The sequence below is a fragment of the Eimeria acervulina genome, genomic scaffold, assembly GCF_000499425.1.
Source record: "Eimeria acervulina Houghton genomic scaffold, Eah_scaff94, whole genome shotgun sequence".
In the NCBI taxonomy this organism is placed as follows: Eukaryota; Apicomplexa; class Conoidasida; order Eucoccidiorida; family Eimeriidae; genus Eimeria; species Eimeria acervulina.
In genome coordinates, this window is record NW_013547064.1 from 7,501 (window position 1) to 35,484 (window position 27,984).

General features: G+C 44.1%; 4 protein-coding genes across 4 annotated transcripts; 2 read left to right on the top strand and 2 right to left on the bottom strand.

Moving 5' to 3' along the window:
- Positions 1 to 11,898: 11,898 nt before the first annotated feature.
- Positions 11,899 to 13,049, bottom strand: EAH_00015500 (ribosomal protein L11, putative; the record flags this gene model as incomplete). Its single annotated transcript, XM_013391133.1, has 3 exons — positions 11,899 to 12,062; positions 12,362 to 12,647; positions 12,972 to 13,049. The coding sequence occupies 3 exons, from the start codon at positions 13,047 to 13,049 to the stop codon at positions 11,899 to 11,901; spliced, it is 528 nt and encodes a 175-aa protein (XP_013246587.1).
- Positions 13,050 to 15,575: 2,526 nt separating this feature from the next.
- On the top strand, positions 15,576 to 18,326 carry EAH_00015510 (alcohol dehydrogenase class III, putative; the record flags this gene model as incomplete). The annotated part of the gene is made up of 7 exons (XM_013391134.1): positions 15,576 to 15,644; positions 15,897 to 15,980; positions 16,107 to 16,241; positions 16,966 to 17,057; positions 17,336 to 17,517; positions 17,828 to 17,927; positions 18,179 to 18,326. The coding sequence occupies 7 exons, from the start codon at positions 15,576 to 15,578 to the stop codon at positions 18,324 to 18,326; spliced, it is 810 nt and encodes a 269-aa protein (XP_013246588.1).
- Positions 18,327 to 21,328: 3,002 nt separating this feature from the next.
- Positions 21,329 to 22,562, top strand: EAH_00015520 (hypothetical protein, conserved; the record flags this gene model as incomplete). Its single annotated transcript, XM_013391135.1, has 2 exons — positions 21,329 to 21,826; positions 22,128 to 22,562. 2 exons carry the CDS (start codon positions 21,329 to 21,331, stop codon positions 22,560 to 22,562), a joined length of 933 nt encoding a protein of 310 aa, XP_013246589.1.
- Positions 22,563 to 24,046: 1,484 nt separating this feature from the next.
- On the bottom strand, positions 24,047 to 27,949 carry EAH_00015530 (hypothetical protein, conserved; the record flags this gene model as incomplete). The annotated part of the gene is made up of 7 exons (XM_013391136.1): positions 24,047 to 24,903; positions 25,096 to 25,570; positions 25,718 to 25,798; positions 26,165 to 26,205; positions 26,465 to 26,659; positions 26,847 to 27,645; positions 27,905 to 27,949. The coding sequence occupies 7 exons, from the start codon at positions 27,947 to 27,949 to the stop codon at positions 24,047 to 24,049; spliced, it is 2,493 nt and encodes an 830-aa protein (XP_013246590.1).
- Between the last annotated feature and the right edge of the window lie 35 nt (positions 27,950 to 27,984).

The window sequence follows — 27,984 nt, forward strand, 5'->3', positions numbered from 1 at the left end:
ACAGCAGCAGCAGCAACAGCAACAGCAGCAGCAGCAACAGCAACAGCAGCAGCAGCAGCAGCAGCAGCAACAGCAGCAGCAGCAACAGCAGCAGCAGCAGCACTGGGCCGTTGCATGGTTCGAGGGGCGGCGTCTCCTTTGACTTCTTTTTTTTGCTGCTGCTGCTGCTGCTGTTTGCGGTGTATGCGCTGACACCGGAAGCAGCAAGAAGACGCATAATAATTATTTGTTTTGCTGCTGCTGCTGCTTTTGTTGCTGCCGACAAACTAGTGCCGCACTTCGCCAGAAAACTGCTTCAAAACGGTACTTTGCTGCTGCTGCTGCTGCTAGTGCTGCTCTTGCTGCTGCTGCTAGTGCTGCTCTTGCTGCTGCTGCTAGTGCTGCTCTTGCTGCTGCTGCTAGTGCTGCTCTTGCTGCAGCTACTACTTCTGCAGTGCTGGCAGTACTATTTCTGCTGCTGCTGCTGCTGCTGCTGCTGCTGCTGCAGGGTTTGCAGGTCGAGACCTGCACAAGCCTTCTTCTTCACCTCTGGTGCCGGAAGCTGTTGGGCTTTGCTCTATTTTTTGTTTTCTTGCTGCTGCAACAGCAGGGCAGCTGCTGCTAGACAGAACTCAGCTCCAAGTATAACTGCTGCTGCTGCTGCTGCTTCTTCTGCTGCTGATCGGACTGCTGCTGCTGCTGCTGCTGCTCATCGTGCTGCTTCTGCTGCTTATCGTGTTTCCGCTGCTTTTGGTGCTGTTGTTGCTGCGCTTGCTGCTTCTGCTGCTCTTGCTGCTGCTCCCCAGTGTGGGTTGTGCTTTGCTGCTGCTGTTTCTGTTGCTTCATTTATCTTGCTGCAGCTGCTGCTGCTGTCTGTATTTCGCTGCTGTTGCTGCTATCTGGCTGCCGCTACTATATGTGTATTGTTTTTGCTGCTGCTGTTGCTGCTGCTGCTGCACCTGCGAGCTGCTGCTGATGACCGTGAGACTTTATCTTGCTGCTGCAGCTGCTGCTGTTGCTGTTGCTGTTGCTGTTGCTGCCTGCCTTCACTGCCAACTACTCCATCTCTTCTGCTGTGTGTGATGCTGCTGTTGCTGCTCTCGTTACTGCTGCTGCTGCTGCTCTCCCTGCTGCTCTCCCTGCTGCTGCTGCTGCTGCTGCTGCTGCTGCAGTTGGTTGAGTATCCTGCTGCTTTATTAGGAGCGACATGTATGGGTTTCCTAGGATTTGTTGACGACGCTTTGTCTCTGCCTTGGGCAGTCAAGCTGAGCCTCCCTCTACTTGCTGCTGCACCTCTTGCTGCTGCTTACAGCGGCAGCACAACTGTAGTGCTTCCTTGTGCGGTGTATACGCACCTGCAGCACTGGGGGCAAGCAGCAGCAGCAGCAGCTGCTGCTGCTGCTGCTGCTGCGGCGGTTCCTGCTGCTGCAATCCTACACGCACTCCGACACTCTATAGGTGGATTAAGCCTGCTGCTGCAGCAACTCTCTCAGGAACAACAGCAGCTGCTGCAACACCTGCAACAGCAGCAGCAGCAGCAGCAGCAAGCACATTTTGGCCTTGCCTCTTCCCTTGCATCTGCAGCAACAGCTGTTGCTGCTGCTGCGCGGTGGATCTTCTCAGGGCTGCTGCAGTTGATTGATACTGCGGTGAGAGCTGCTGCAGCAAGCTGTTCATACACCGGAGTTGCTGCTGCTGCTGCGGCTGCGTTCGTCAGTTGCAGAGGAGTTGACTGCACCGAAGCATTTCGTGTTGCTGCAGTGTCTATCTTTTTTTGCCTGCTGTTGTTGCTGCTGTTGCTGCTGCTGCTGCTGCTGTTGCTTCTTTGCAGCACCGCGCTTTGTTGCAGTTCACTTCAACAGACGCCCTCAGCAGCAGCAGCAGCAGCAGCAGCAGCAGGGACGACTGCAGCAGAGGGGGTTGGTTGTTAGTGGATGTGGGGCGGCTGTATTATATTTATATGACTCTTCTGACTGTCTTCTGCACAAATGCAATCAATATCTATGCGGGTGAGCTGCTGCAGTTGCTGCTGCTGCTGTTGCTGCTGCTGTTAGTGCTGTTCCTGCTATTGCTGCTGCTGCTGCAGCGGCGACGCAAACTACAGTAGCAGCAGCAGCAGCAGCAGCAGCAGCACAGGCCACGGGGAGTATCTGAAGGCAAAATCACCCAGACCAGCAGCAGCAACTGCACCTGCACCTGCAGCAGCAGCAGCAGCAACTGCAACTGCAGCAGCAGCAGCAACAACAACAACAGCAACTGCAGCAGCAGCAGCAGCAACTGCAGCAGCATATATATATTTTGTCTTTGTTTGTTTGTAGGTATTAATGGGTTGGAGGTTGGACAGTCGGCAGTCATCGCTGCATTTGTTTGCATACACAGCGCCCTTGTCAGCTTTTTTATTTATTTATTTTATTTATTTTGTTTATTTATTTTATTTATTTTATTTATTTTATTTATTTTATTTTGTTTTGTTTATTTATTTATTTTATTTATTTTATTTGTTTAAGTTTATTTGTTTTGTTTATTTTATTTATTTTGTTTAGTTGTTTATTTTATTTTATTTATTTTATTTATTTTGTTTATGTTATTTTATTTATTTTGCTTATTTTATTTGTTTTATTTATTTTGTTTATTTTATTTTATTTATTTTGTTTATTTTATTTATTTTATTTGTTTCTGTTTGTCTTTTGTTTATTTTATTCTTCTCTTCTCGTTGGTTGTTTTATTTATTTATTTATTTATTTATTTATTTATTTATTTGTAGAGAAGACGCATGTTTATTTCTTGACTTATTTATTTATTTATTTTCTTTTCTCATTTACTTTTATTTTTCTTCTTTGTCTCTTTTCTTTATTTCTTTTGTTTGTCTCCTTTTATTTATTTACTTTGTTTGTTTTTTTTATTTATTTACTTTGTTTATTTTCGTTCTTTGTTTGCTTTCTTGGTGCTGTTTATTTCTTTTATTTGTTTGTTTGTCTTTTGCTGTTTTTGTTTTAAATAAATTCAATTTGCTGTTGTCTCCCCCGGCGTCTTTCCTTCTCGCTGCTCATCTCATTTGCTGTTGCTGCTGCTGTTGCTGCTGCTGCTGCTGCTGCTGCTGTTTGTTAGGAGTTGAACGCAAACTTTGGGTCTGCAGATGCAGCAAAGGCAATGTTTGCGCAGCAGGTGAATAAAGAAAGTGTTTATTGATTTAATATAAATTATTTAATTATATTTATTTTATTTTATTTTATTTGTTTTATTTATTTTGAGTTTAACTGCAAGTCCTATCCTGTTGTTTTCATTATAATCTAGTAGCTGCCTGTACACCCTATTTTCTGCATTTGTTTGATTTGTTTGTTTGCAGCATTTCTTCGCTCTTGTCATTTGTCTTCCTTTTCTTGCAACCTCTCTTGCCCTCCTCAAGCACAACTGGTGCTGCTGCTGCTGCTGCTGCTGCTGTTGCTGCTGCTGCTGTTGCTGCTGTTACGTGTGTGGGGTTGCTGCTGCAGTAGTACTTCTCTTGCATGCGCTGCTCCTTGTATATTGATGCAGCTCTTGCGTTGTATTTAATTTGTTTTGTCTGTTGCATTTGTTGCTGCTGTCTTTTATCTTTTTTTCTTCTTTTTATTTGGGGTGTATATGCAGGTACCCTTCTCATGTCTTTGTAGGAGATACATACACCTACTTTGCAGTAAGCATTTTTTAATGTTTTTAAATTATTTTATTTGCTTTTTAATGCTTATTAAGTTGTTTTCTTTTTCTTTGTCTTATTATTTTGTTGTTCGTTTTACTGTTTATTGTTTTAATGCATTTTGATTTATCTTTTTTTCTTCGTTTGTTTCTTCTTCCTGTCTCTTCGCCTTCTTTTTTGTTTTTCATTCTGTCTTTTCTTTTCTATTCGTTGTATTTTTGTTTTTTCTTTTAATTCTCAGCAGCAACTCTTTCTTTCTGTCTTCTGATTTTCTTGTCTTCGCTTTGTTTTTTTGTTTTATTAGTTTTAGGGTTTAGGGTTTAAGGTTTAGGTTTTAATGTTTAGAGTTTAGGGTTTAAACATTCGGGTTTAGGGTTTAGTGTTTAGCCTTTAAACCCTTGGGTTTACGCTTTAGGGTTTAAGCCTTCAGATTGAGGGTTTAGGGTTTAGAGTTTAGGGTTTAGGGTTTAGGGTTTAGGGTTTAGGGTTTAGGGTTTGTGATGCAGGGGATGGTGTTGGCTGCTGCTGGGATATTAGGCCATTTTTCGAAGACTCTTTTGTTGTTTTTTATTCCTCAGTTTTTTAATTTCTTTCTTTCTCTTCCTCAGGTGATTGTAGTAATGCTTTATTTAATATTTAAACTTATTTTAATCTATTTAAATGCATTGTTTTCTATTTATTAATGTATTATTATTATCTATTTAATAATGTATTATCATTTATCTATTTAAATGCATTATTATCTATTTATTAATGCATTATTATTATCTATTTAATAATATATTATTATTATCTATTTAATAATTAATAATAATAATAATACTAATGATAATACAGATTAATGTGTGTATTGTTTATTTTGTGTAGATATTTAATTAAAAGAATAATAAATTTATTAAATTTATTATATTTAAATAATAATTTTATTTATTTTTTCGTCTCTTCTTCTGTCTGCAGCTCCTCGGGTTAATTCCTTGTCCTCGCCACCGCACACCAAAGTTTGTTTTCTTTCTTTTATTTTTGTTTAATTTGTTTAATTTCTTTTATTTCTTTTGTTTAATTTGTTTATTTTATTTTATTTCCTTTGTTTAATTTGTTTATTTTGTTTTATCTTCTTCTTCTCATACAATTCGTTTATTTTATTTTATCTTCATATTCAATTTGTTTATTTTTCTCTTATCTTCTTCTTGTTTAATTTGTTTATTTTCTCTTATCTTCTTTTCGTTTAATTTGTTTATTTTATTTTATCTTCTTCTTGTTGTTTGTTTTCTTTATTTTATTTTATCTGCTTTGTTTGTTTCGTTTATTTTCTTTTATTGTCTTTTTCTTCTTTTCTCTTTTACTTGTTTTTCTTCTTTTATTTAATTTGCTCGTTTTATTTGTCTTCTTCTTTTTCTTTGTCTTTGTGTTTATCTTTGGTTGTTTCTTTGTGTCTGCTGTCTTTGTCTTTGTCTTAATTTATATATTTCTCTGTCTTTGTTATTCTTTTTAACTTTGTTTGTTTCTCTGTCTTTGTTGTTCTCTATTTAGTTGTTTAGTCTTTTACTTTCTTTTTATTTTTTTTTTATATCTATCTCTGTAGTTGTCTCTGTCTTTGTGTTTATATTTTTCTTCGTTTTTATTTTTCTCAGCTTGTTTGTCTTTGTTTCTCTGAAAGCATTTATTTGTTTGATTGTCTTTCTTTTTATTTAACTATTTTTATTTGTTTTTCTTCTTTGTCTAGCTCTGCTTAAACTCTCCAGCTGTCTGTACACCTCGTTTCTGTCTCTCTGCATGCAACAACACACAACAAAACAGAACATATTATTATTATTATTATTATTATTATTATTATTATTATTATTATTGTTATTGTTATTGTTATTATTATTATTATTTGGGGTGTATGTGCACCTCTGCAGGTACAGCCAGGAGAGAGATGTTCTGCTGCCTTCAGCAAATCTAACGCTGATTAATGCTGTCCTCTGGGTGTGGCGTTGGCTGCTGTTTATATTCTTTTTCTAAACATTTGCTCTGCTGCTGCTGCTGCTGCTGTTGCTGCTGCTAGTGAAGATGCTGCTGCTGCTGATGTAGCTGTTGCTGCTGCTGATCTGGCGGTTGCTGTTGCTGCTGCTGCTGCTGGTGAAAGTGCTGCTGATGTGTGTTTTGCTGCTGCTGCTGCTGTTGCTGTGCAGGTGTTTGGGCCCCTGTCAGAGAGACGTCTGTTGTGTTTGCTGCTGCTGCTGCAAATCTTTTGCTGCGGTTTCGGTCTGCTTCTGCGTCACCACTTCTCCTTCTTCTTGCTTGAACAAACATAAATATATAAATATATAAATAAACGAATCTATAAATATATAAATATATATATAAATAGATAAATATATATATGTGTGTGTGCAATACATAAATATATACGCATATAGATATAAGCATAATAAGTGCGGGTATGCATGCATTTTGTATAGATAATGAATGTATGTTTATATAAATATATAAACAGATATATATAGATATAGATATATATATCTAGATAGATAGATAGATAGATATATACATAAATATATATATATATATATGTAGATGTATATATGTAAATGTATACGGATGTAGTTGTATGTCGATACACTTGTATATCTTTCTCTACAAATATAATTATATAATTATGTATGTGTTTAGATGTATTTATGTATTTATGTATAACATATATTATTCATACTATAATATATAGATAATTTTATATATACTCATTTACATAAATGTTTTAATATATTCATGCATAGTATATATACTGTATATATATATATATATACAAATGTATATATATATATATATATATTCATATATATATATTTATATATATTAATATATATTGATATACTTCTGCATCTAAGAAGTGCAGACAACGGGAGAAAGGGCCCAGCGAGGGTTTTTTAATGTTTTTTATTTTCTTTTTTGTATTATTCAATAGAAGGAGACGAGAAGAGACGAATAGTTGTTAATTAACAATACAGCACCAGCTGTCTCCTTAATACTTTTAATAGCAGCTGTCTCTGCCTCAGTCTCGTTTAAATGCATCAACAACTTTTTGTTTTTTACTTTCTTTTCTCTTTGTCTCCTTTTTGAATTTTCTGCTGAATATACACCGCATGCACTCATGCATGCATGACCCTACATAATATATTTATATATTTATATTTAAGATAGAAATATATATAATTATTAGGAGAGATGTGTCGTCATCTTTATGTAGAAACCTGCATTCGTCTGTTTTCTGTACAAGTGTCAACTGGCAGATGCATGCAGCCCCATAAATTAATGCATGCATGCATTTATAAGAATAGATGCACTTATAAAGAAGACAACATATTAATGCAACAGCGGCATTTGTTTACTCTACCACGGTAGTAAGACACCTACCTACGCAACTGCTAGGGTTTAGGGTTTAGGGTTTAGGGTTTAGGGTGTACAGCCATTGTTGATAATTCTTTTTATTCAAGGCGTTGTTTTTCTTTGTCTTTTGCTTGTTGAATGATGGATAAGACGCGGGGGGCTTCGTAAGGTGTATATAAACCGGTGTTAGTCGTTTAAATATTTTCTTATGAAGCTACACACTTTATTAGCTCTTCATACCTTTTCTGTCGCCTCATTTTAAATAATAAACAAATAAAGAAGACTGTAAAAAGATATGTAATAGAATCTATTAATGAGAGTTAGTTAGCTGAGGCCGCTGTCGAGGGTTTTCTTTCTTCACTTTTAATTAGTTGAATGCAAAGCTTCTGGAGAATATTAAAAGTCTGAATTTCTTAATTTATATTTAAAAAATAAAAATTTTTTAAAAATCTAAAAATATTTATTCAGGAATTCTGCTTCGACGGTGGCTGGTTGTCGTCTTCGTGTTGCATGCAAATTGCATGCAGGATATGATCGTTTGTGCATTAAAAAGGGTAAAATCTGTTCATAAATAGCAATAAATTGTATTTAATTTATTTAAAAGAATTGAATAAATCTATAAACTAGCGGAGGTTATCCCCTGAAAAGACCAATGCTGTCTGTACAGCTGGCGAGAGGTTTTGCTGAAGGACATTTTCTTTGATTTTTCAGTTTAAAAATCGAAGTGTCTGTACACCTTGTGATATTAAAAGGTTTTTATATTGATTGTTCTTCTTCAACGATTCATCACTATGCAGAGTCTTGCTTCTTATTATTCAGTTGCTGGTGTGTCGGTGGTCAGCCGCTCGCTGCTGCCCTTGAGTTCCTCAGCTTCTCTCCTGTCTGTTGCATCTCCGAAGCAGCACAGACTGCTGCTGCAGCAGCAGCAACAACAACAACAACAGCAACAACGCAGGACCTTCAGCAGCAGCAGCAGCAGCACAAACAGCAGCACAATTCGCACTTTTCGTATCCATCGCTATGATCCAGAGAAGAAAGAAAGACCCCGCATGCAAGAGTACAGTCTAGACACCTCAACATGCGGGCCGATGGTTTTAGACGCTCTAATAGCCATTAAAGACAAACAGGTAGCATTAACCCCTAATCACAATTCTACAATGCATGCAGCATTTGAATGTAATATATATAAATATGTGTCTATATGCATGCATATGTACCTAGTTTTGTTGATGCTTAGATATATATATATATATATAGATGTGTGCCTGTATATGTATATATATTGATGTTATATATATATATATATATGTAATATCCTGCGTCTTCACAGCAGCAGCAGCAGCATCATCATCATCATCATAATGTTGAGAAGAATATTTGTTTTAATGTTTTTTTTGTTTTATTTCAGGATCCAACACTGACCTTTCGTCGAAGTTGTCGCGAAGGGATTTGCGGGTCTTGCGCTATGAACATCGACGGCATAAATTGCCTCGCCTGTTTAACGCCGATTAAAAACAAAAACAGAGTCACGAGAAGAAACCCCACAATCAGTATGCATCTATATATATATATATATATATATGTAATATATGTATATATGTATATGTATATGTATATATATGTGTGTGTGTATATGTGTATGTATGTGTATGTGTATACGTATATGTATATAAATATATATATATGTATATATATATATATATTTATGTATATATATCTAGCAGCAGTAGGAGAGGGAAGGAGGTTAAAAAATCAAAAATGTCTTTCTCTCTCTCTTATGCAGAGGGTCTTTTATTTTAAAGATATATATATAGATATATATATACCAAACGAAACAACCCAAACAAAGGATGCATGCATGCATGCATGCATGCATGCATGTTTTGTTTAATCATTCAGTGCATGTATATATGAGTTCTTTTTGTATAATGTTGATTGGTTCGTACGATGACATATATGTGTGTAGATTGCAGTGTATATGATGCATCCGAGTTGTAATGATCAGATTTTTATTTTTTTCTTTTTGTATTTATTATTTTATTTGTTTGTACAGAGGGAGGTGTATTAGGAGCTGCAATTGGAGCTGTAGAGAAGAGCATAGCTTCTCAAGATGAGATGCAAGGGCCTAGCACAGATGAATATTCGCAGCACTTTCATAATGATAATGAAGGGGCCCCTATTGATGTGCTGCCTCTCCCTCATCTCTTAGTGCTCAAAGATCTCGTACCCGACTTAGCGAATTTCTACTCTCAGTATAAATCTATTCAGCCTTGGCTTCAAAGAAAGACAAAACCGGTATCTGTTCAAAAATGAAACAAGACCTATATATATATAGTTATATATATATAATTATATATATATAGATATATATATAGATATATATATAGTTTTGTAGGTATATATATGCATATACATATATTTCGAGATTGAATACAGCAAAGCATATGTTTGTCTTTATAAAAAACAAACACAAATATAAATATGAGTATTATATTTACATTTATATAAGTACAAATTTATATAAATATATATATATATAAATGTATTTATAAAAGACACATAAATATAAGTATAAATATAAATATATAATAATTCGATCTTTTTTGTATATTTTTTCTTGCAGACGGAGGGTACAGAAATTCTTCAGTCAATTGAAGATCGAGCGAAGTTGGATGGATTGTATGAGTGCATATTATGCGCTTGTTGTTCAACATCCTGCCCGTCTTACTGGTGGAATCCACAGGCTTATCTGGGCCCTGCTGTGTTAATGCAGGCTTTTAGGTGAATAGAAAGAGGTGTTTATAGAGGGGGCGGAGGAGGGTAGGAGTGTTAAGGGGTTTTGCTGTTCTTGTTCTGAGTATTATTGTTGTTCTTGTTGCTGCTACTTCTGCAGCAGCGGCAGCACCATGTTCATACACTGTATCAGCAACTCTCTGCTGTACCCTCTGCCAGTTTTTTTTTGCTTTCTTTTGCAGATGGATCAGCGACAGTCGAGATGAATTTACTCGCGAGCGTCTCGCACAAATCAACGACACGATGAAATTATACAGGTGAAATTTCTTATACTTCTTAGTTGGCTGCTCTTATTCGTATTCTTCTTCTTAAAGCAAACATAATAAGCTGTAGTTACACCGCGCGCACTGAATGAACGATCTTAGCTCCTAGTCTTCAGATACGCTGCGTTCATTTCCTTGTAACTCGCTTGAAAACGGCGAAAGCAAATATATATATATATATGCTTCTATGTAAATAGTATGTGTATCTGAAATTTTGTTGAGGGGATTTCTCCTCTTTGATGGGGGTCCTTCAGACTTGCAGGCGCACTTTGTGCGTGTATGCATGCATGCATGCAATACAGCATGCATGCATGAATGCATGCATGCAAGGGTGTATGCATGCAAGACTGCATGCAAGAGTGTATGCATGCATGCAAGATTGCATGCATGGAAGGATATATATGCATGCATGCGGGATTTGCGGCTGCTTCAGGTGTCACGGCATTATGAACTGTTCGATTTCATGTCCTAAAGGGTTAGACCCTGCGGGTGAGTTTTTTTCTTTTACTCGTTGCTATACATATATTTATTTATGGGCTCGTTTGTTCATTGGGATCGGGTGTACGTACACCGCACTGCAACGGCATTGTGTTGCTATTTTGCCTGCAGGGGCTATTAGAAAGATGAAGAAACAAATCCAAGAAGAGTTTGGTCCTGACTTCGTCACTCTCGCTGCGCAATCTGCTCGGGCCCGCTCTAAGGAGCTTGTAAAGGAAATGAATGATAACGCAGAGCAGTAAAGAAGGGGAATAAGGCGCTTCATTTGTTGCTTTTAAAGGAGTATACAAAGCGCATAAACAAACGTTTGCCTCCCGCACCTTCGCGTGCATGCATGCATGCATGCAAGTGATATGGTTGTTAGAAACCCTGAGTAGTTGCAGCTTCTCGAATATTATCGTGAATAAACAAGTGAATGAATATATTATATATATATGTATTTTTGTATATGTTTATATGTGTATATATACCATAACTATATGTATATATTCACTCACTTATGCTTCGATTTATTCGCCGACTTACTCATTCATCATCTTCCTTCGTAGGCTGTGGCTTTAGTGTACTGCTGCCCTCTGGGCCTCTCACGAACCCAACTCCCGCAGTTAATACCTTTAAATATGTGCAAAGGGCAATTAATAAATACTAATATTAATAAGTATGGTTAATCAATTAAGTAGGGACCGCAGCGAAAGTAGCGGGTGTAGCAGCTCCGGTGTATGTACACCGAGAGAGAATCTCCCTCTAGACGAAATCCTCCATGTCAGTTTATTATTTCCTTCCACATAATCTCAGGAATGCTTCAACCCAGCAATGGCTAACGTCACAGGGCTCAGGAAATATATACCCAAGGGAAATAAGGCAATCTAATGCCCCTCTTCTCTAGCTGGATGGTAGATAGTTGTGTTAATGTATATACACCTGAAGACTCATGTAGACCTATAAGTTGTACACCTAGTAGCTGTATGTACACCTGAAACTGCGCCTGATGCGAGGTATGAAAAAGACAGAGATTCAGAACCAACGGAGTCACTGAAGTTGAGGAGCAAGCAACCTTTGCCGCCTCTCTTTCTCACGCGTCTATTTGCACTGAATGAACACTGCACGCGTGCGCACAAGAGAAGAGCTGCAGCATTCAAGCCAGCGCCTCCCCTTGCAGTTGTTGCAGTTGGTGCTGGACCCCTTCCCCACCCAGCCCTGCCTTTCTACTGCGAACACGAGATTGTGTGAATAGTGCATGCGTTCGTTGGATTGGTTTTAGCTGCGTGGTGGTTGTTTATCTCCTTCACGTTAACGTTGGGGTGTACATACAGTACAGCAGCATCAACGGTTCAACACGATGCCGTCGTACTTCTGCTGAAACCAACGAATGCTGTCTTCCTTCGTCACGCGGTGGCTGTGCCCAATTCTCCCACGGGCCCATTTGCGCTTAGAGACGCGCAGACCGGGGCGGCACAAATGCACGTAGAAATCTAACCCGTAAATGCCTGCATGTAAAGAATAACAAAGACAATACCTCCTTATATTTCAAGCTGTACTGTGCAGCATACACCCCACGTGTACACTTGCACATACACCAAGACAGAAGAAAAAACATTTAAAAATCGCCTTCTTTAGAGCTCTGAGGAGAGGCAAACTGCATGCGCAGCTGCAGAACCTGGCAATAAGATTACAGCGGCTCCGAGAGATAACTACGCAACAACCTGTTTAATATAATGAATATTCTGTTTACAGTGCATTAAATATATAATATACGCATTAAATGCAATACTTATGAAATGCTCACCGGTGGAGGGGTCGTATTTGATGCCCAAGTCGATATGTTCCTGAATACCGAAGCCGAAGTTTCCAGTGTCTGAGAAATTTTTCTTTTTAAGTTCATATTCTTTCACTTTTAGTCCTTTTTCTAGGATTTCCTCAGCCTTCTTGCCTCGTACAGTCACGTGACAGGCGATTTTCTCGTTCCTGCGAATGCTGAATGAACGAATCGTCAATCGTGCACGAGACAACACCGGGCGCTGCCCCGTCAGCTGCTCCAACACTCGGGCGGCGCGGGTTAGTCTGTCACCGGACTGCAAAACAAGAACAAAACGAAGAATGCAGCAAATAAAGCGGAAACCGAGAGGGGATTAACAGCAGCGCATTCAGATTCACCAACTACTATTCAGACCCAACACAACCGCACAGATCCCAATACACATTAGCAAAGCACCAATTGAAAAACCTGAAGAAAGAACAATGTTTGTTTTTGCAACGGAAACATGAACTCATGTAGGACAAAAAATGCATGCAAGTCGCGCGGGTGCCGCCACCCCACAGTGAAGAGGGCAGCAGCTGCGTTTTTTTTGGGGTAGGTTTGAATGAAAATAAATTTAAAATCAAATTAAATGCCTCACCTCGCCGACGCAAATGTTCAAAGTCAACTTCTCGATGCGGATTTTCCGCATCGGGTTCTCTTCCAACGACTTCACCATCTTGCCGGGGCAGAGAGGGCTGTGGGTTTCACTGCTGCGTTTCCGCGTAGCAACCCTTTTTATATACCGCCACCGGTATTTTCAAATACGAATTATGTATGTATTTGCACAACGAACACACGAAGGACAACGCAAACTCAGCGCAGCAGCAGTGGAGGGCGCAGCAGCACCGCTTACTGCAGCCCCACGACGAACGGCATTCGAGTGGGGCTGTTCAAGAACCGTGTACAAGCGGCTGTGCATGCAGCAACGAAGACAGTAATAATGATAATATAAAATTGTCTCAACAATTTCCCGCTATCTTCACCTTAAAAGCAATGCAAGAAGCGTTGGAATCTCTACGCGTCTAGCACAAACAACCTAAAACAGAAAAGAAATTTCATCTCATGTTGCAAGTGAAGCACGCGTATGAGTTGAACATGGGTTGCCTGTCTGAAGTTGAACTACATATTTCTTCTTACGTGAGAGTTGGATAATGAATGCAAAGCAAAAAGTGTTTAACAATTGTCTACAGTCTTAGCGCAGCGCATTCGGTCCAAGGGATCTTTGCCAGATCAACTAAGGTTTATTCCCAGCTTGGCAAGGGAACAAGCTATGGAAGAACTGAAAGAACATAAACAAGGGTGGCTATATGTGCAGGATCACACAGAAAAATATCACTCCTCAGTGAAGAGGAACTCAGCAGTGAACTAGGAGCTTCCTTATCCATTATTTGTAATAAGGCTGCTCCCCGCAGAGAGGCAATGAGTATCTGGCTGGGCCAGTGAGAGAGAACTAGGAGATGAAAGGTTCGGGCTCGTCCAAATGATGGAGTACTTATTCACGAGAGAGACAAAGAAGCCACTTCCACCGAGGTGGCTAAGAGACAACGGCAAGACTTAGGAACTGAGCAAGATATGGGGCCCATGCGCATTGGGGCTATGAGTGCCAGACCGGCTGAGAAAAGAAGCGACTCCCCGCGGCTAATTGCGAGGCCGGCATGCGGGTAGCCGTTGGGCGCAGCGAGTGATTCATGTGTTTCCTGTGCAACGAGCAAGGTAACAGACGCATGGAAGAAACTAGGAAGCTAAACAATCGCAGTCAATCACAATCGCGGTTTTAAGCATGGTGGCGATACCAACAAGGCAATACGGAAAATGCCCAGTTCTCCACGCATACGTGTAATGGATAGATGGGGCCGAAAGTGAAAGTGAGAAACTCCGCACCTAGAGACTCTCCTCTCGCCTCAACTCTGTGCGTATCCATGTTTTTATTGATAGGCAGGATTTTCCAGTTTCACTTAGCGCAGGCATCGAGGTGGGTCTTATTTCTGAAGCTACAGAGAGTTGATGCAGACTACCAGTCTATTCTTTCGTGCACTCTCTGCCACTACGCTTCGCCAACGGCAGACAAGCAACGCTGGTCGGTAAAGCTTTGGGAGTAATACGCCGGATAAGTCAGCAAATTGGACATACTACAACGGAACGAAACTATTACTCTGAACCAAATCACCACTAATCCTATGCGCTCCCTGGGTGGAGGGCTCGCATGCGGCTTTCAGACGACGCAATTGAGATCCATCAGGAGCGCATCTATCAGAACTCCCAACAGCATTTGTATCCTCTACGGTAAGGGAAGTGGAATTAGTCTCTCAAGAGGGGAGCGAGGAGATTCTAAGGCAGTGCAGAGGTGCTCCCGGAACCCGTTGGGAAATCCATGCCCTCCACCATGGGTCTCTGACGAAGCCCGCGCTTCTGAGAGTATTCTGCCCAGATAACCCCCTACGAACAGGGGGAGTGAGTGCGCGTGAATGAAGAAATCTAACGATTACTAAATAACAAAGAGCTACGAGCAAGCGAGCCTCCCGCTATACGCTCAGTGCGCCGCGTCGAAGTTTCCTTGGCAAAAGCCTACCCACAATCCCCACAATTTTTTGCACTTAATGAATGAGTTACTGAGCTAAACTCAGATAAATTGCAAATTTGAGTCACCTGCATACACCCTTTGCTTTTTGCGGTAGCAACCGTTGACTTCTGTTAATTTAGATCTGATGCGAACGCATTTTAGAGCTTGACAGCTAACCTTCGTATGTCAACAAATAAACCCAGTGCATGTAAAGAGGCAAAAATGTTAATAATCAGCATTTTTATAAGTAGGTGAGTTGTAGCTGCTGATGTTATGGTACCTTGCATTGTTGACGTCTGTAAGATAGACTGGGTAGCAGGCGTTCTCCAGGGAAGATCAGCCAAGAAGCCGGGTTGATTCTTCCGTATCAAGCCCTGAAGCCGCCAAATATGCATATTTAAAAACATGAAAAATATGCGTGTGCAGTGTATGGAGGCACAGTTCTACTCCACCTGCCTGCATTTTCTGATCGCTTCCGTAGCGTAGCCACTGGCCTGCAAACCGGTCCTTCCGCGTCGTTCTCTGCAAGTAGAACTCCTTTCTCTATCCGCGCAAGCTTGTAAAAAACTAAATGGTGACGAATTAAAGGAATTGTCTGCCGAGACAAGAGCTGCCAGTCCAAGTTTCGATTTTCGGGGGAGAATGAGTGACCTTCCGCAAACCATCGTCTGCAAGGCGGCCGTTGTCATGGCTCCCGGCCAGCCCTTTGAAGTACGCTTTCACTTTTCAGCCTAAATTTCCACTAGAAAGTGCAGCTTACGCATGCGGGGGCAAATCGCTCAGAGTAATGAGGGAAGAGAAGGCACCGGTCTTACGGCCAGCCAGCGTCGTAAACCCGCAAGCAATTCGCTTGGCACACCCTTTCAAAATAGCTTTCGTCAGACAGGGAACGAGGTGGAAATGATAAAATATAGCTTTTCTGGGCATTGGCTTTGAAGTTACCGTCTTTCTCTGCGTGTGCAGATAATGGAGATTAACGTAGCACCCCCCAAACGAGGCGAAGTCCGTGTGAGGATTCTCTACGCGTGCCCCTGCCACACGGATGAGGTGCGTTTCAACCCATTATATCCATTGACGTGAAAGAAAGCTTAGCTTGGCTCCCCAAAAATCAAATAGTGGATCCAGCATGTTCTCACGAAAGGCATATGAACAGAGCTGAAATGTGCCGTTTAGATCACTCAACGAGGGGTTGACCCAACTGGCAAATACCCGTGCATCTTGGGACACGAGTCCTGCGGAGAGGTGGAGTCCATCGGAGAAGGCGTCATCACCTGCAAACCCGGCGACAAAGTCATCCCCCTTTGGGAGGTGAGCAGTGGCAGCTTCTGTCTATTTCAGAGCTCTCCTTGCATATTAATGATGCTTATTCAGCTTCTTTTCGGCAGAAAACATTACCATTTGGTGCTAGAGAGGAACAATAACGAAGTTCTGTGTGCGGCAAACGAACTGCAGCCCGACTGCTTCCCGGAAGACAAAAAGGCAAGAAAGTGCCGAACCTGTCGGGGAAATGAATGCCACAAGACAAATATGTGCGGCAAATTCCTAGACGCTTTTGTTGAGGGTGTCATGCCAATGGACAAAACTTCCCGCTTCACCACCAAAGACGGACAGCCAATCCACCACTTCATGGGCACTTCCAGGTTAGCTGTGACCGCTCATCTCGCCAACAGCAATGTATCAAGATGCACGACCTTCTCTGCATTTCCTGCAACGCCAATTGGCTACCAGCAGGTTGTATGAATTGAGAACAGACAGCAAGATAGCGGGCTTGGCACGAAAAGTCGCCGGATTTGGTTGATGAGGCCTTTGTGAGTGTTCAGCTTCTCACAGTACACAGTGGTGCCTCAAGAATGTGTTGTTGTTGTTCCAGAAAGCAGCCCTATGAACCTCGTAAGCTCACAACTTTCCCTCCCTCCAGTGTTAACCTTGCACTGTGGTGCAGGCACACCTTGTGACTTTGTTGCACCTTTGCGCAGCGACGAGCTGCACCACTTGAGTAATTTTTGTGTGCTTTTTCCGTTTTATGCAACAGATGTGCTTGTTAGGATGTGGAGTGCCAACGGGCATGGGCGCTGCCATGAACACAGGAAAGGTTGAAAAGGGATCTACTGTAGCTGTCTACGGGTACCCTTCATTCTTTCGACTATTAGCCTTAATGCCTTCGTTTTTCCAAAGTTGCTGTAAAGATATTCCACATGCGTGCAACATTTTCTCTTGCGTATTCCTTGCAAGCATTTGACGAATTGCAGGGGATGAATTTCATGTTTTTGCCACCGCATCCATAGGAATCTTTGCAGCGATCTCTCACTCAAACTGCATGGAAGTTTGATCAATCATGAAAGTTTGATCAATCAACTATAGCCAGAGTACCCATGTGGTCAAACTGCGTGTTGCGCTCACAGACTCGGCTGCGTTGGCCTGGCGTGCGTGGAAGGCGCCCACCTGTGTGGTGCAAAGGAAATAATCTGTGTCGATATCAACGACCACAAACTGGAAGTTGCAAAGAAATTCGGAGGCACGAAATTCATCAATCCGAAGAAATTCGACAAGCCGATTCAGGAAGTTATAATTGATATGACAGATGGTGAGTCCGCAAGCGAGCTGGTTTTGCCGTCTAGTTGTCGCATACCTGTTTTCAAGAAATATGCAATGTTGAGCTCGTAGGGTTGGGCTTTCAACAGAGGAGTAGCTAACTCATATGTTTGGTGAAATACTCCTCGTGCCTTTCGTTTATTTCGTCTTTTGATAAAAACTCAGCAAAACGGTATGGAAGCAGCTGTATGCAGCGGCAGCATTAGCAAGCCTCCGTTCCGCCTACCTACCTTAAAGCACGTTAATCCTGGGGCAACAGCTCACTAGCCTCTTTTTGTTGCTGTGTCTTTTTATGCACTTAGGCGGAGTAGACTACGCATTTGAGTGCACGGGGAGCACCAAAGTGATGCGCAGCGCACTTGAGTCGACTTGCAAAGGTTGGGGCCTAGCAGTTATCGTCGGGTAAGGATCCTTATTGAGCTCGTCGTTGAGCTCCAAGGTTAGCCATCGTGGATCCAACGTAGTGGGTCGTGATAAGCTTCTCTCTACCCAATTATTCCAAATGCAGGCATCCTCATATTCCACGCAAAAATGCTTTCTACCAAACTAGTTTTCGAATATAATGCAGTCGTGCTTTTCCGTGACGAGATTCTTGCAGCTGAGAAGAAGCTGCGACTTAATTTGCGTTACTTGCTCCCTGTTGGGTGGTCCAGAATCGGCGAAGCCGGCAAAGAGATCAGCACCAGACCGTACAATTTCATTGTAGGACGGCAACTTAAGGGCTCTGTATTTGGCGGCTGGAGATCCAGAGAGGACATTCCTAAGCTCGCCCAGAAAGTCATCAATGGAGAGATTAAGTAAAGATACCCATATAAGCCCAAAGTGTCCCTTCACCTCCATTTGCTCCACCTCCATTTGCTCCTATCGTTTTTTCCTCGTTTTCGCTGCTGCTATACAGCTAGCTGTATTGCTTCTTGTGTCCTTGAAACGTCTTCCGGTTGCCACAATGAGTGTTGCTGCGTTGCTTCAAATGGTAAGGTGAATATAAAAGCTGCTGACAAATGCAGCTACAACTACTGAAGAAGTGCGTTGCGTCCCGAAACTTGAATGTGCTTCGGTAGTTCTGGCTCTCGGGGTTATCACGGATTAGTTCAGGTGTTTTGGTGCAGGTTGGAGAAGTACTGTACCCACAGCATGCACTTCTCACAGATCAATGAAGCGTTCGACTTGCTGAAGAAGACCGAATGCATCCGCTGCGTCATGAAGATGTACGACGAGTAGAAAGCCCCGGCATCAGAGCGCCAGCAGCACTGTAAGCGAGCCACTCCGGTTTAGATTTAATCGGTTTAATCATTCACTGATGGGATGACGCAAAAGTCCAAGCTTCCTTAAGTTCTCAAGGGACAGGAGCACAACTTCGAAATGGATGTGCTGCCGCGCATTTGTCTCCAAATCAAGCACGTACTGTGGTCCTTTAGGCTAGTAAAGATGAACTACTGCCCTGCAGCATTTTCTCATCAGAAGAAAGGGGGTAGACCCCTTTGATTGAGCTCGATAGGCCGGTTCCCTGTCTTCGTCAGCGGTTACAAGAGGTAATCGCCGACTGAAAGAAATAGAACGAAAATCTGTTCGGCTGTCCTCTCCGCATGCAACTGCAAAAACCGAAATGTAACCTCTGTAGAAGAACATCATATAGGAAGCAAACAGGCTGCATTCTTCGCCTTTTGCAACCACGTGTTGTTAATCTTTCGAGGCCGCTCCCTTTCCGATGCGTGGCTATCATCAGCCTTCAAGCTGGCCATAAGTGCTGCGAGAGAAAATTATCAGCTAGCGCAATGAGCAAGACACCTCCTCCGCTCTATTGCATTAAACTAGCGTTGTCCCCCCTGTTCCTACTTCGCATTTTGCGTCTGTAACCAAGCCTGGCTGCGGCACACCACAGCAACTGACAACATGCCGCATTACGTTTCATTTTTAGGATCTCGACCTGGCGGACTCCCAGTATATTTCGAGGTATAGATACCCATGCGCGTTGCTGCTCACTATTATTACGGTCTCCGAACCACAGTATGCGCTGCACGTGGAAAGGCGCTCTAGTAGCCCCTTGTCCCTTAAACAGCCATCATGTGAAAAAATATCAAGAAACTAGCAGCCTCAGGAAGCTCAGTTTACAAGACAGCGTTATGATGCTTACTCCGAACGCTAAAGGACCTGCATGAGGGTGCTATGAACACAGCGCAAGCTTTAGCTAGAATTACTGGGCGTGAAGCTTCTTTAGGTGGTCTTATTTGCACTGGTGAGTATTAAGTAGTCGACGCAGTGGCACTAGATAACGCCCAGTCTCGGGAACGAAACTCAGATGCAGAGAGGGCAGAAACCACGAAAGAAGCATCCTCTCCTGTAAAACCGCAGCTTAGCCCGGGCATAGACGGTTTGCTGATGTAATCGCCAGCTTTAACCGAACCTCTCTATGCCGCGCGATTATTGACGCCCAGTGCAAAAGCTTGAGGAGTAGGAAAATAACCAAGCGTTCTGAACAGTACACCTCTAATGCTACCACCAACTCCGTCCCACCTCGTTTTTGTTCGTTGTGGGTTGGAGAGAATGAACTTCATCTGTGAAGCAAATATACTCTCCACTTTTTCATAGTGGCGAACGGGGGCCTGCTACTGCCGCCGCTGCATGCTGCTGACTCCATACCGTTTTGCTTAGTTTTATCAGAAGACGAAATAAACGAAAGATTCGAGGAGCATTTCAACAAGCATATCAACGTATACACATTCCTCCAGCCCACGCAGTGGTCGCTCCCGCAAGCTCTAATGTTGGGCAGATCTTACGTTGCATCGTCTCAGCTTCAAAGGCGGCAAACACGGCAAAACTACTCGTGTTTTACAATTTAAAACTTAACAACCTTATCACTCTCATTTCAAAGGCGATTGCGTCGCCGCGACGACACTGCGCAGTGCCAGCAATTCCATCGACAGTTGACAGCTCCTCCGCATTTCATTCCGAGTTGTAGAATGGAAGATGGTGCCTCCATGTTGTCCATTTGGTGGCTTTGCATTTTAATTAAGACCTGTAAATGAATAAAAAGTTGAGCTTTATCTCCTCGCAGGCCGCCACACACACACGCGCATCACACCGCCCAACTAGGTCTTCACTACCTCATGGAGCTCTAGCAACAGCAACGCTCAGAGGCTGCAGCCCCGGGCCTTCTGCTCTTTTTCGCGGTGTTCACAGCACAAAGCACTTCAAACCATATTTTTAAGTTGTACATAAAACCCGAGGAGGGGCCATTTTTAAGGAGTTGTTGGATTGCGGTTCACCAGAGACAGCGGGCGGGAGCGCCGTGCGGTTTATCGAAGCAACGCAGGAGAATTTCTGCAGATGAAGACCAAGCGCTTGAAGGATTCGTTTTTTATTTGAAGTTTATGAGGAAAAAAACTTCCAACGCAACTGCACTGATGTGAAGATGTCGACACATGCTATCAGGCTTGGCAGCATTGAGCGAAGGGGAAGGTCTTAACCACAAGCTTTCGAGACACGTACTTTATCCTTGCTCCTGAATGCGTCGACGCGAAGTGAATGAAGTGCAGCGTGCTTCCATCAGAGGAGTTTACATGAGGACAGCGAATATGCAATGGCATTAGGAAGACCAAAAGAAAGTCTCGCAGACCATTGGTAACAGGATATGCCGTTGTTCAACGCTCAGCATATTTGGACTTGATGAAGACGCAAAGTATTGAACAGGTGGCAGCATGGACTCAGACAGGGTCGGCGCAAGCCATGGTGTCCTAGTGTAGAGGAGAGCTGTAGGACCTGCTTCCCTGCCTCCCCGTGCACCTGAAGATAGCAACGGCAAAATGAGTAGAGTCTCGACATTATTCAGAAGTGAAAGGAAAGGGGGGCATGACCGCTGCGTGAACATTGCACGTCAGACAGGAGAAGAGTCGGCAGCATTGAAAGCCAGAGCGTCGGGAGTTGCAGTGCCCGAGATCTCAGCAGAAGAATGCGAAGAGGCCCCAACTGGAACAGACACTGATGTATGGGCTGAGGAGTCCCTAAGAGAATCAGACGCTAGAGAGATGTTTGGCTTTCCCCACTTTGGTGAACTTGGCTTCGAACTTGGAGACGGCCTCGCCGTGCAGGAACGGCAGACAGAGACGAGCAAACGAGAGGAACTCGGCAATACTCTAAAGGACTTCCTTGACTGCATTAAGCAAGTTAAAGGAACAGTCACAGAAGACATGCAGGCAATGAGCCGCGAACTTGCCAGACACTCCGTCGGCGCCACTTCTGCCAAATCTTTTGCCGAGCTGCAGCATCACCTCAACGAGATCGTCCAACTAAGTGGTCCCGAGGTAAGTAGACCTACCCGCTTCATAATTTTATGTGCGTGCCATCTGTGATTGTCGAAACACATCGTCCTCTGCCTCATTCAAGCCTGTGGGGAGTCGTCAGGGGAAGGCCACATGCACACTGCCCTTCAGCATAACCCATTTTTGTGGTGGGTGAATTGCTTCGCTTTGCTAGCCATATGAATTCGTCTTGTGTGGGCTAGATGCTTCTACAGGTCCTGCACACACTGCGTGAACAGCACTTGGTTGGTGCATTGACACTGTGCTCAGATGGCGCATAACTGCTGTATGTTTGGTTCTTCAGTTGGGCTGCGCTTGGTCTACTGTGAAGGTGGGCTTGGGAGTCGCTTCTGTCTTCTCTGGGAACCTCTTAGTTGGCAGTTTCATGGTGGCTCTTGCCGCTGGCTCCCTGGGGACTTCGATCATATGGAAGGCTCACAGAGACAGTCAGAGGAATCCAGCAGCATTGACAAAGACAGCAGAAGTTGCAGAAATAGACCTTGAAAACGCAGGAGAAGGTGCAGGAGCCAGAAGATGTGTATCACGCATCCTAACGAACGAGAACGGGGGCAGTCGGCGGCTCTGCCAGAGCGTTTTACCGTTTAGCAGACAGTTCAAGGCGAGGAGAGATTCGCTACAGGTGGCTCCACACGGAAAAGAAGGCGGAGATGACTCCATGCGAAGCGGAGCTCCACAACAGCGGCTGACAGAATACGACGCCTGGAGTGGGGAGGGGTAAATAGGAGGGAGGAGAGCCGCAGCCCCAGCAGATGGCCAATTAAATAACTTCATCTCCGCATTGGGGAGAAGCGGTGGGTGCATGCGCCCCATAAAGTTTGCAATAGACGCAAAGGGAGATATTTCATGTGCATGCATCTCTTATTCTCTGCAATCGCATCAAACCGTTTGGTGTATCAGAAACAACTGGACGGCAAATTTCTGAAAGCCTTGGATGAAATTTCACTGAAAACGCAGCAGGAGAGCCAACGATCTCTTTTTTTTCATATCCAGTACCTTTGCAGGCTCCGCATGTCTTGCCAAGGCGCAAGACAGGTGGTGTTCTCCGCTGCACCTCTTAGCTGTGCAAACGATCAGTGCAATGTTTCAACAGATCGCAGAAGCGGCCTTGAGAAAACGGTGAGGTGAGGTGGCCGATGAACGGCCACGTAAAGGCTTGCAGAGAAGTCGTGTAGAAGGCTACGGCTGGGGGATGGCTGTTTGACATGGGGGACATATATGGGGCTGACCACTGAGGCAAATGTGGATGCAGCCTTTCTTAAGTAAGTTCCGCATCGAGCTGACACCGACGTGGGACGCTGCATCGTCTTTCGCGGTGATGGCAATGCTCGTGTTGCTCACTAGGAGGCCTTGCTGAGCAGTTATGGCCTTCCCTAAATATTACAGGATGGGAGTTCGGCAGGCAGCCGGCTTATTGTTAGTTTCCGGCTCAACCTCATGGATGCATTCGGCTACTTACAGCGTTGAATTCCTCACGAAAAAAATAGTCTCCAGTGTTTCCGCGTGACTCCACAAATATCTCAGGCAACTCCCGTGGGTTGGTCAATCTGGGAGCAAGTTAGACAGGCGTTTGCGGGTCTCATCATGAAATGAAGGACTTGTTCATATGCCTTGAGCCCTATTTTCACCTATATTCAGACTGCCGCTCCGCAACAGCGCAAATAACGAATTAGTCCAGTCCTACCTCATTATCTAGCACCTCCTGACAGGGCTGGTGGTCTCGACAGCCTCTAAGCACCTGTTGTTCTTGTTCGCCTGAAACATGCTACCTCCACATTGAATGCCGAGTGCCTGCCAGCAAACCAGGTGAATAGATTTGGCCTGCTCTTGAGCGAACGTCATTTTCGAATCGATAGCCACGTGGGCTTCGTTTCATCACAGGGTTCCAGGAAGCACCGACTGCCCAAGAGCGTGACAGAAATTGTGCCTATCTTAAGCTGCGCATTCACCGTAGTATGTTGTGAAATATGAAGTAATCTTAAGTCCATCTGGCCGAACAAAAGTAACGTCTGCTTCAGGCCTAGCTGGAGAAAGCAACAGACTCTTTCTGCATAGTGGCATGCGTGAGCAGGCGCTCCTGCGGTATATGCTATTCTGTTGGGATATAAAGGAATGAAAGCATTGGGATTGGGTGCGAAGGATTGTTGAGGCTAGTGACGCAGCGTCACATTATGCTGAGTACGTTGTTTGATGGGCCTGTCGTGTTTAGGATAGGTTCAGCGCAGCGCCCAGTTGCAGGGCGTCCAGCATCATCAGCACCACCACCAGAACGCAATAGGCGCCAATCGCTTGCGTCGCCACTGTTGCAACAGCAGCAAAGGAAATGCTGATAACGAAGAAATGAATCCCCAATAGGAGGACTAGAGGCAAAGCCAGCTTTTCCGTCGTCCGTAGCCTTTTCAGGATCCACCCTAAGACGTTCCACCAACGTCGTTTAAGGAATTGGCTGTCTGCAAATATACGCTTTCCGTTGTATTCGACGTTCTTCAGAGCTTTCTTTAACTTCATTCCTGATGTAGTGCCTACCAACGCCAAAGCTGAGCCTGAGAAACGATGATGCTTCTTTCGTTTCGTGGACAAAAAGGAAGGCAGGAAGTCCTGCAGTGTGAGCCTCGCCAGTGTCATTGGATTGTGAGTGGAGCCGTTCCAAACATGCATTGAAGATGATATCTCAGAAAACATAGGAGAGGATGGAGACACGGTTGGTTCATTGCTTCCTTGTTGGCCTTCGTTCACTGGTGCACGCGCGAAGCTCCGCGTGACGGTCTTCAGTGCACTTCCGAGTGCCTTGCCAAGCCCCGTAAAACCTGTTTGACAGAAGAATCGAGCTTCTGCTACTAGCTGCATTACATGCACTTCGGCGTACTTCAACAACGCTGGGCCGGTGACTGTTGGATCCTCTTCTACACTCTCGACTTGCAGGCCGAAATCCCTTGCGTCTTCATTATCCTGGAAGATATAAGCCGTCACTTCGCCCAACACTCTGCCAAGCAATTTCCTCAGCGGGCTTAGGGTGGCCAACCAAGACGCAAGCCTCCCTTTCCAATTTGATAGAGGAAAAGCTGCGAGCATCAATACACTTTACACGTGTGCTTATCCTTGAATTCCCGCGCTGTTGCCAACTTCCCCTTTTCATCGGGCTTACAGCGGAAATTGGTTGAAACTGGGGCTTTGCACAGAGGTATTTCCACAAGTTGCATATTTAAGATCGCCAGGGGCCAGTAATTGTCTCGTGGGAGTTGGTAGGAACTTACTCAAGGTGACGGACAGTGCAGCATGCACTCTCCCAAATGCTTGTGCAGTTTCTACGTTCTTCCAGTCCTCTTTTGCTCGCTGGAGATCTTGGGCGAAAGTGGCCGCCCTCTGTTTAGCACCATCGATGTCGTTTTCTGCTACTAGACGGATAATGGGTTGGAGAGTTTCACGCACCTTCGCTTCTTGCATGAATTGCGCACATAGGACGTTAGCCTTGGTGCCTGTGTGCATGGCTTCCGGTGTCTTGCATTTTTCCACATCAAGAGTAAACGCCGCCGCTACAGCATCTGTCAGCAACGCCTGGAAAAGCCTTTTTGCGCTAATTGTAGAGCCTTCAGGTGTGGTATATCGCGGCTCCTGCCTAAAGCGCTCCGAACACTTGCTCATGTCAAATAGGCTCATGAGGAATCCTATCATTGCCGGTTCTACAATTTGCCGTTGCATTAGGATCAGTAAGAACTTTAGGCGTTTCAACTGCGGCAAGACATCACAAATCCATGTGGAGAGATTACCCCATGCACTTATTACATGAATTCTCCCTCGCCTGTCCTGAAGCTTTGTGAAGGGAGCGCCGAGGCAGCAGAGTGCCCACTGCTTCATATGCGTGTGAAGGTAACTCACAATATCAAAGCGTTGTTGTGCTTCAGCAGCAGGAATCACAGCAGAAGTTCGCCTCCTCTTCTCTGAGACGAGCGATTCATACTGATACCCAAATGTGCAAGAATTCGACTCCATGCTGGGGTTGCTCCATACCCTCATTTGCTCAGGCGCGTGTAAAGCATCTTGTATATACTTCGCGAGTAAATTGGGGTTGGCCAGCTGTGGGACTGCGCGGACAGGCAAAAGGCTGTGATGGTATGATACCCATTTAAGCGGCAGAAACCTCGAACTCCAATCGAGGTGCCAGTTTGAATCAACGCGTAGATTCTACCTCTTCGAGACATATTTTGCACTTTAAAACTTTTGCTTTGAGTGTACAAACGTTTGGCGTTAAAGCTGATGCACAGGCAGCTTTAAGACCACGCAAGTAAAAGACTTACTTCCCATCAGGTTTCTTAGGATTGTGACCCCTGGTATGACGGGTGAGAGCCACATATCTGTGAGGCACTCTGCAGACAAAAAGGAATAGGAATATCTGCTGAGTGGAACCAAGCAAGCCAGAGTAAACGACAACACCATCATCATGGGCTTGACTGGGGTGCTCGAGGGGCGTCAGTAATGCGGGTGTCCCACGAGTCAGCAGCTAGACCTGCACTTTGATTATATAGTGTCCCCCCTTGATGATTTGTAAGGAAGGGAGGCAAACCGTTTATTCTAAATGAGCCTTGCTTATGAGTGGTGATATAGGGCGTGCAGGGGATCACTGACCGTAAATGCTGATACTGCATTTGTCATAAACACGCCGGATCTGAGTGGTAACATGCTTGGCAGCTTTCCTGCAGGCCGTTTGTGTAGGATGGTTTGGGTATCTGATTCCATCCTTTCTGATGCGTTTGCAGAACTCGTCGACTCGGGAATCAAGTTCGTGGTAGCCAAGAGGCATCTCAATGCAGTCTAGCAATTCTGAGCAAGGCCACACAATACAGCGCCTGCACGCCCTATGGACCCCAATGGAGTAGCCACTGGAGCTCCGTTTCGACAAGAAAGCAGCATCAAATGAATTTTGCACTCTTCTAGCCCAGATGATCACAGCATGTAAAAGCAAACAGGATAGAGCAACGCCAAGACTCACCTCTGCCAACACCCTTACTGACAAGGTCCGATAAGGAATCCTTGTTCTCCCCTGGGAGTCCATTCTGCTTTCCTTCTCCACTTGAACTGGTTGATGAGCCCCTATGAAATGAATGCCTGAGTTCATCCCCCTCTGAGCTGATAGAATCCGCGTCTGAAATGCCATCAGCGGCGTTTCCTGGAACGACTGCACCGTTTCTGGCAAAGGTGCTAACGGAAGTGGGATGGGGGGGCATGTGACCTTCAGCAGTTTGTGATGTAGGAGGCTGATTGACCGGCACAACTACAGTGCCCGTTTGGCCGGTTTGATTCGAAGGTTGAGTGGTGTTTGACGCCGGCAGTTGCCCCGCCGTAGGCCTTCCGCCGCTCTCAGTGGTTGTTATCCCTGCCTTGGCAAGGGAAGAAGAGGAGCCTTGCTGCTCATCTGAATCTGAAGGAGTTGCTGGTGTTGTTTGACTGCTTGGCTCATCCGATTCATCTTCTTCGTCTGAGGGTTCATAATCATAGACTTTTGCAAGTGCTTCCCCATACCCTGTGGAGGGCCCCTTTTGAGCCGAAGGCGGTTGCTGCCTGGCGTGGTGGGCGGTAGTGGTAGATCGGGCTGCAGGATAGGAGTCTTCTGATTGCTGGTTATTCGACGCTTCCGAGCTGGAAGAGCCTCCATCGTCTGTTGACGGTTCCTCGTCTTCACTTTGAGACGACGATTCGTCGTCAGTCCCTGCGAGCTGCGCCTTCCTGCGCTCCTCAGCCGTTCTCCTGGCGTCTTTCTCCGCACCCGACAGGCCCTGCTTTTTTCTTCTAGGTGACGTAGTTGTGAGCTGTTGATCCGCACAGGCACGCAGGGAAAACTAATAGCCAGGCATTGCTTAGGGAGAGCACTGAACGTAGCTTCAGCCACATCAAGGTTGCACTACAGGGCTGCTAACGGAAACCCCAACACCCTTTTGGCAGATTTTCTGTTTAGCGAAGCTTCGCAAAATACTATTGATAATACACACCATGGAGATCGCACCTGAAGGTATCCGAAAGGTTTAGAGACGTCAAGATGAAGAGGTGCGCTCAGCCCCGTTTGTTTACGCCCTGCTTCATCGCACCCTGAAATGTTCGTCCCCGCCGCGCCATTGTGGCAATCTTTAACGTATTTCTGTCGGGGTGCA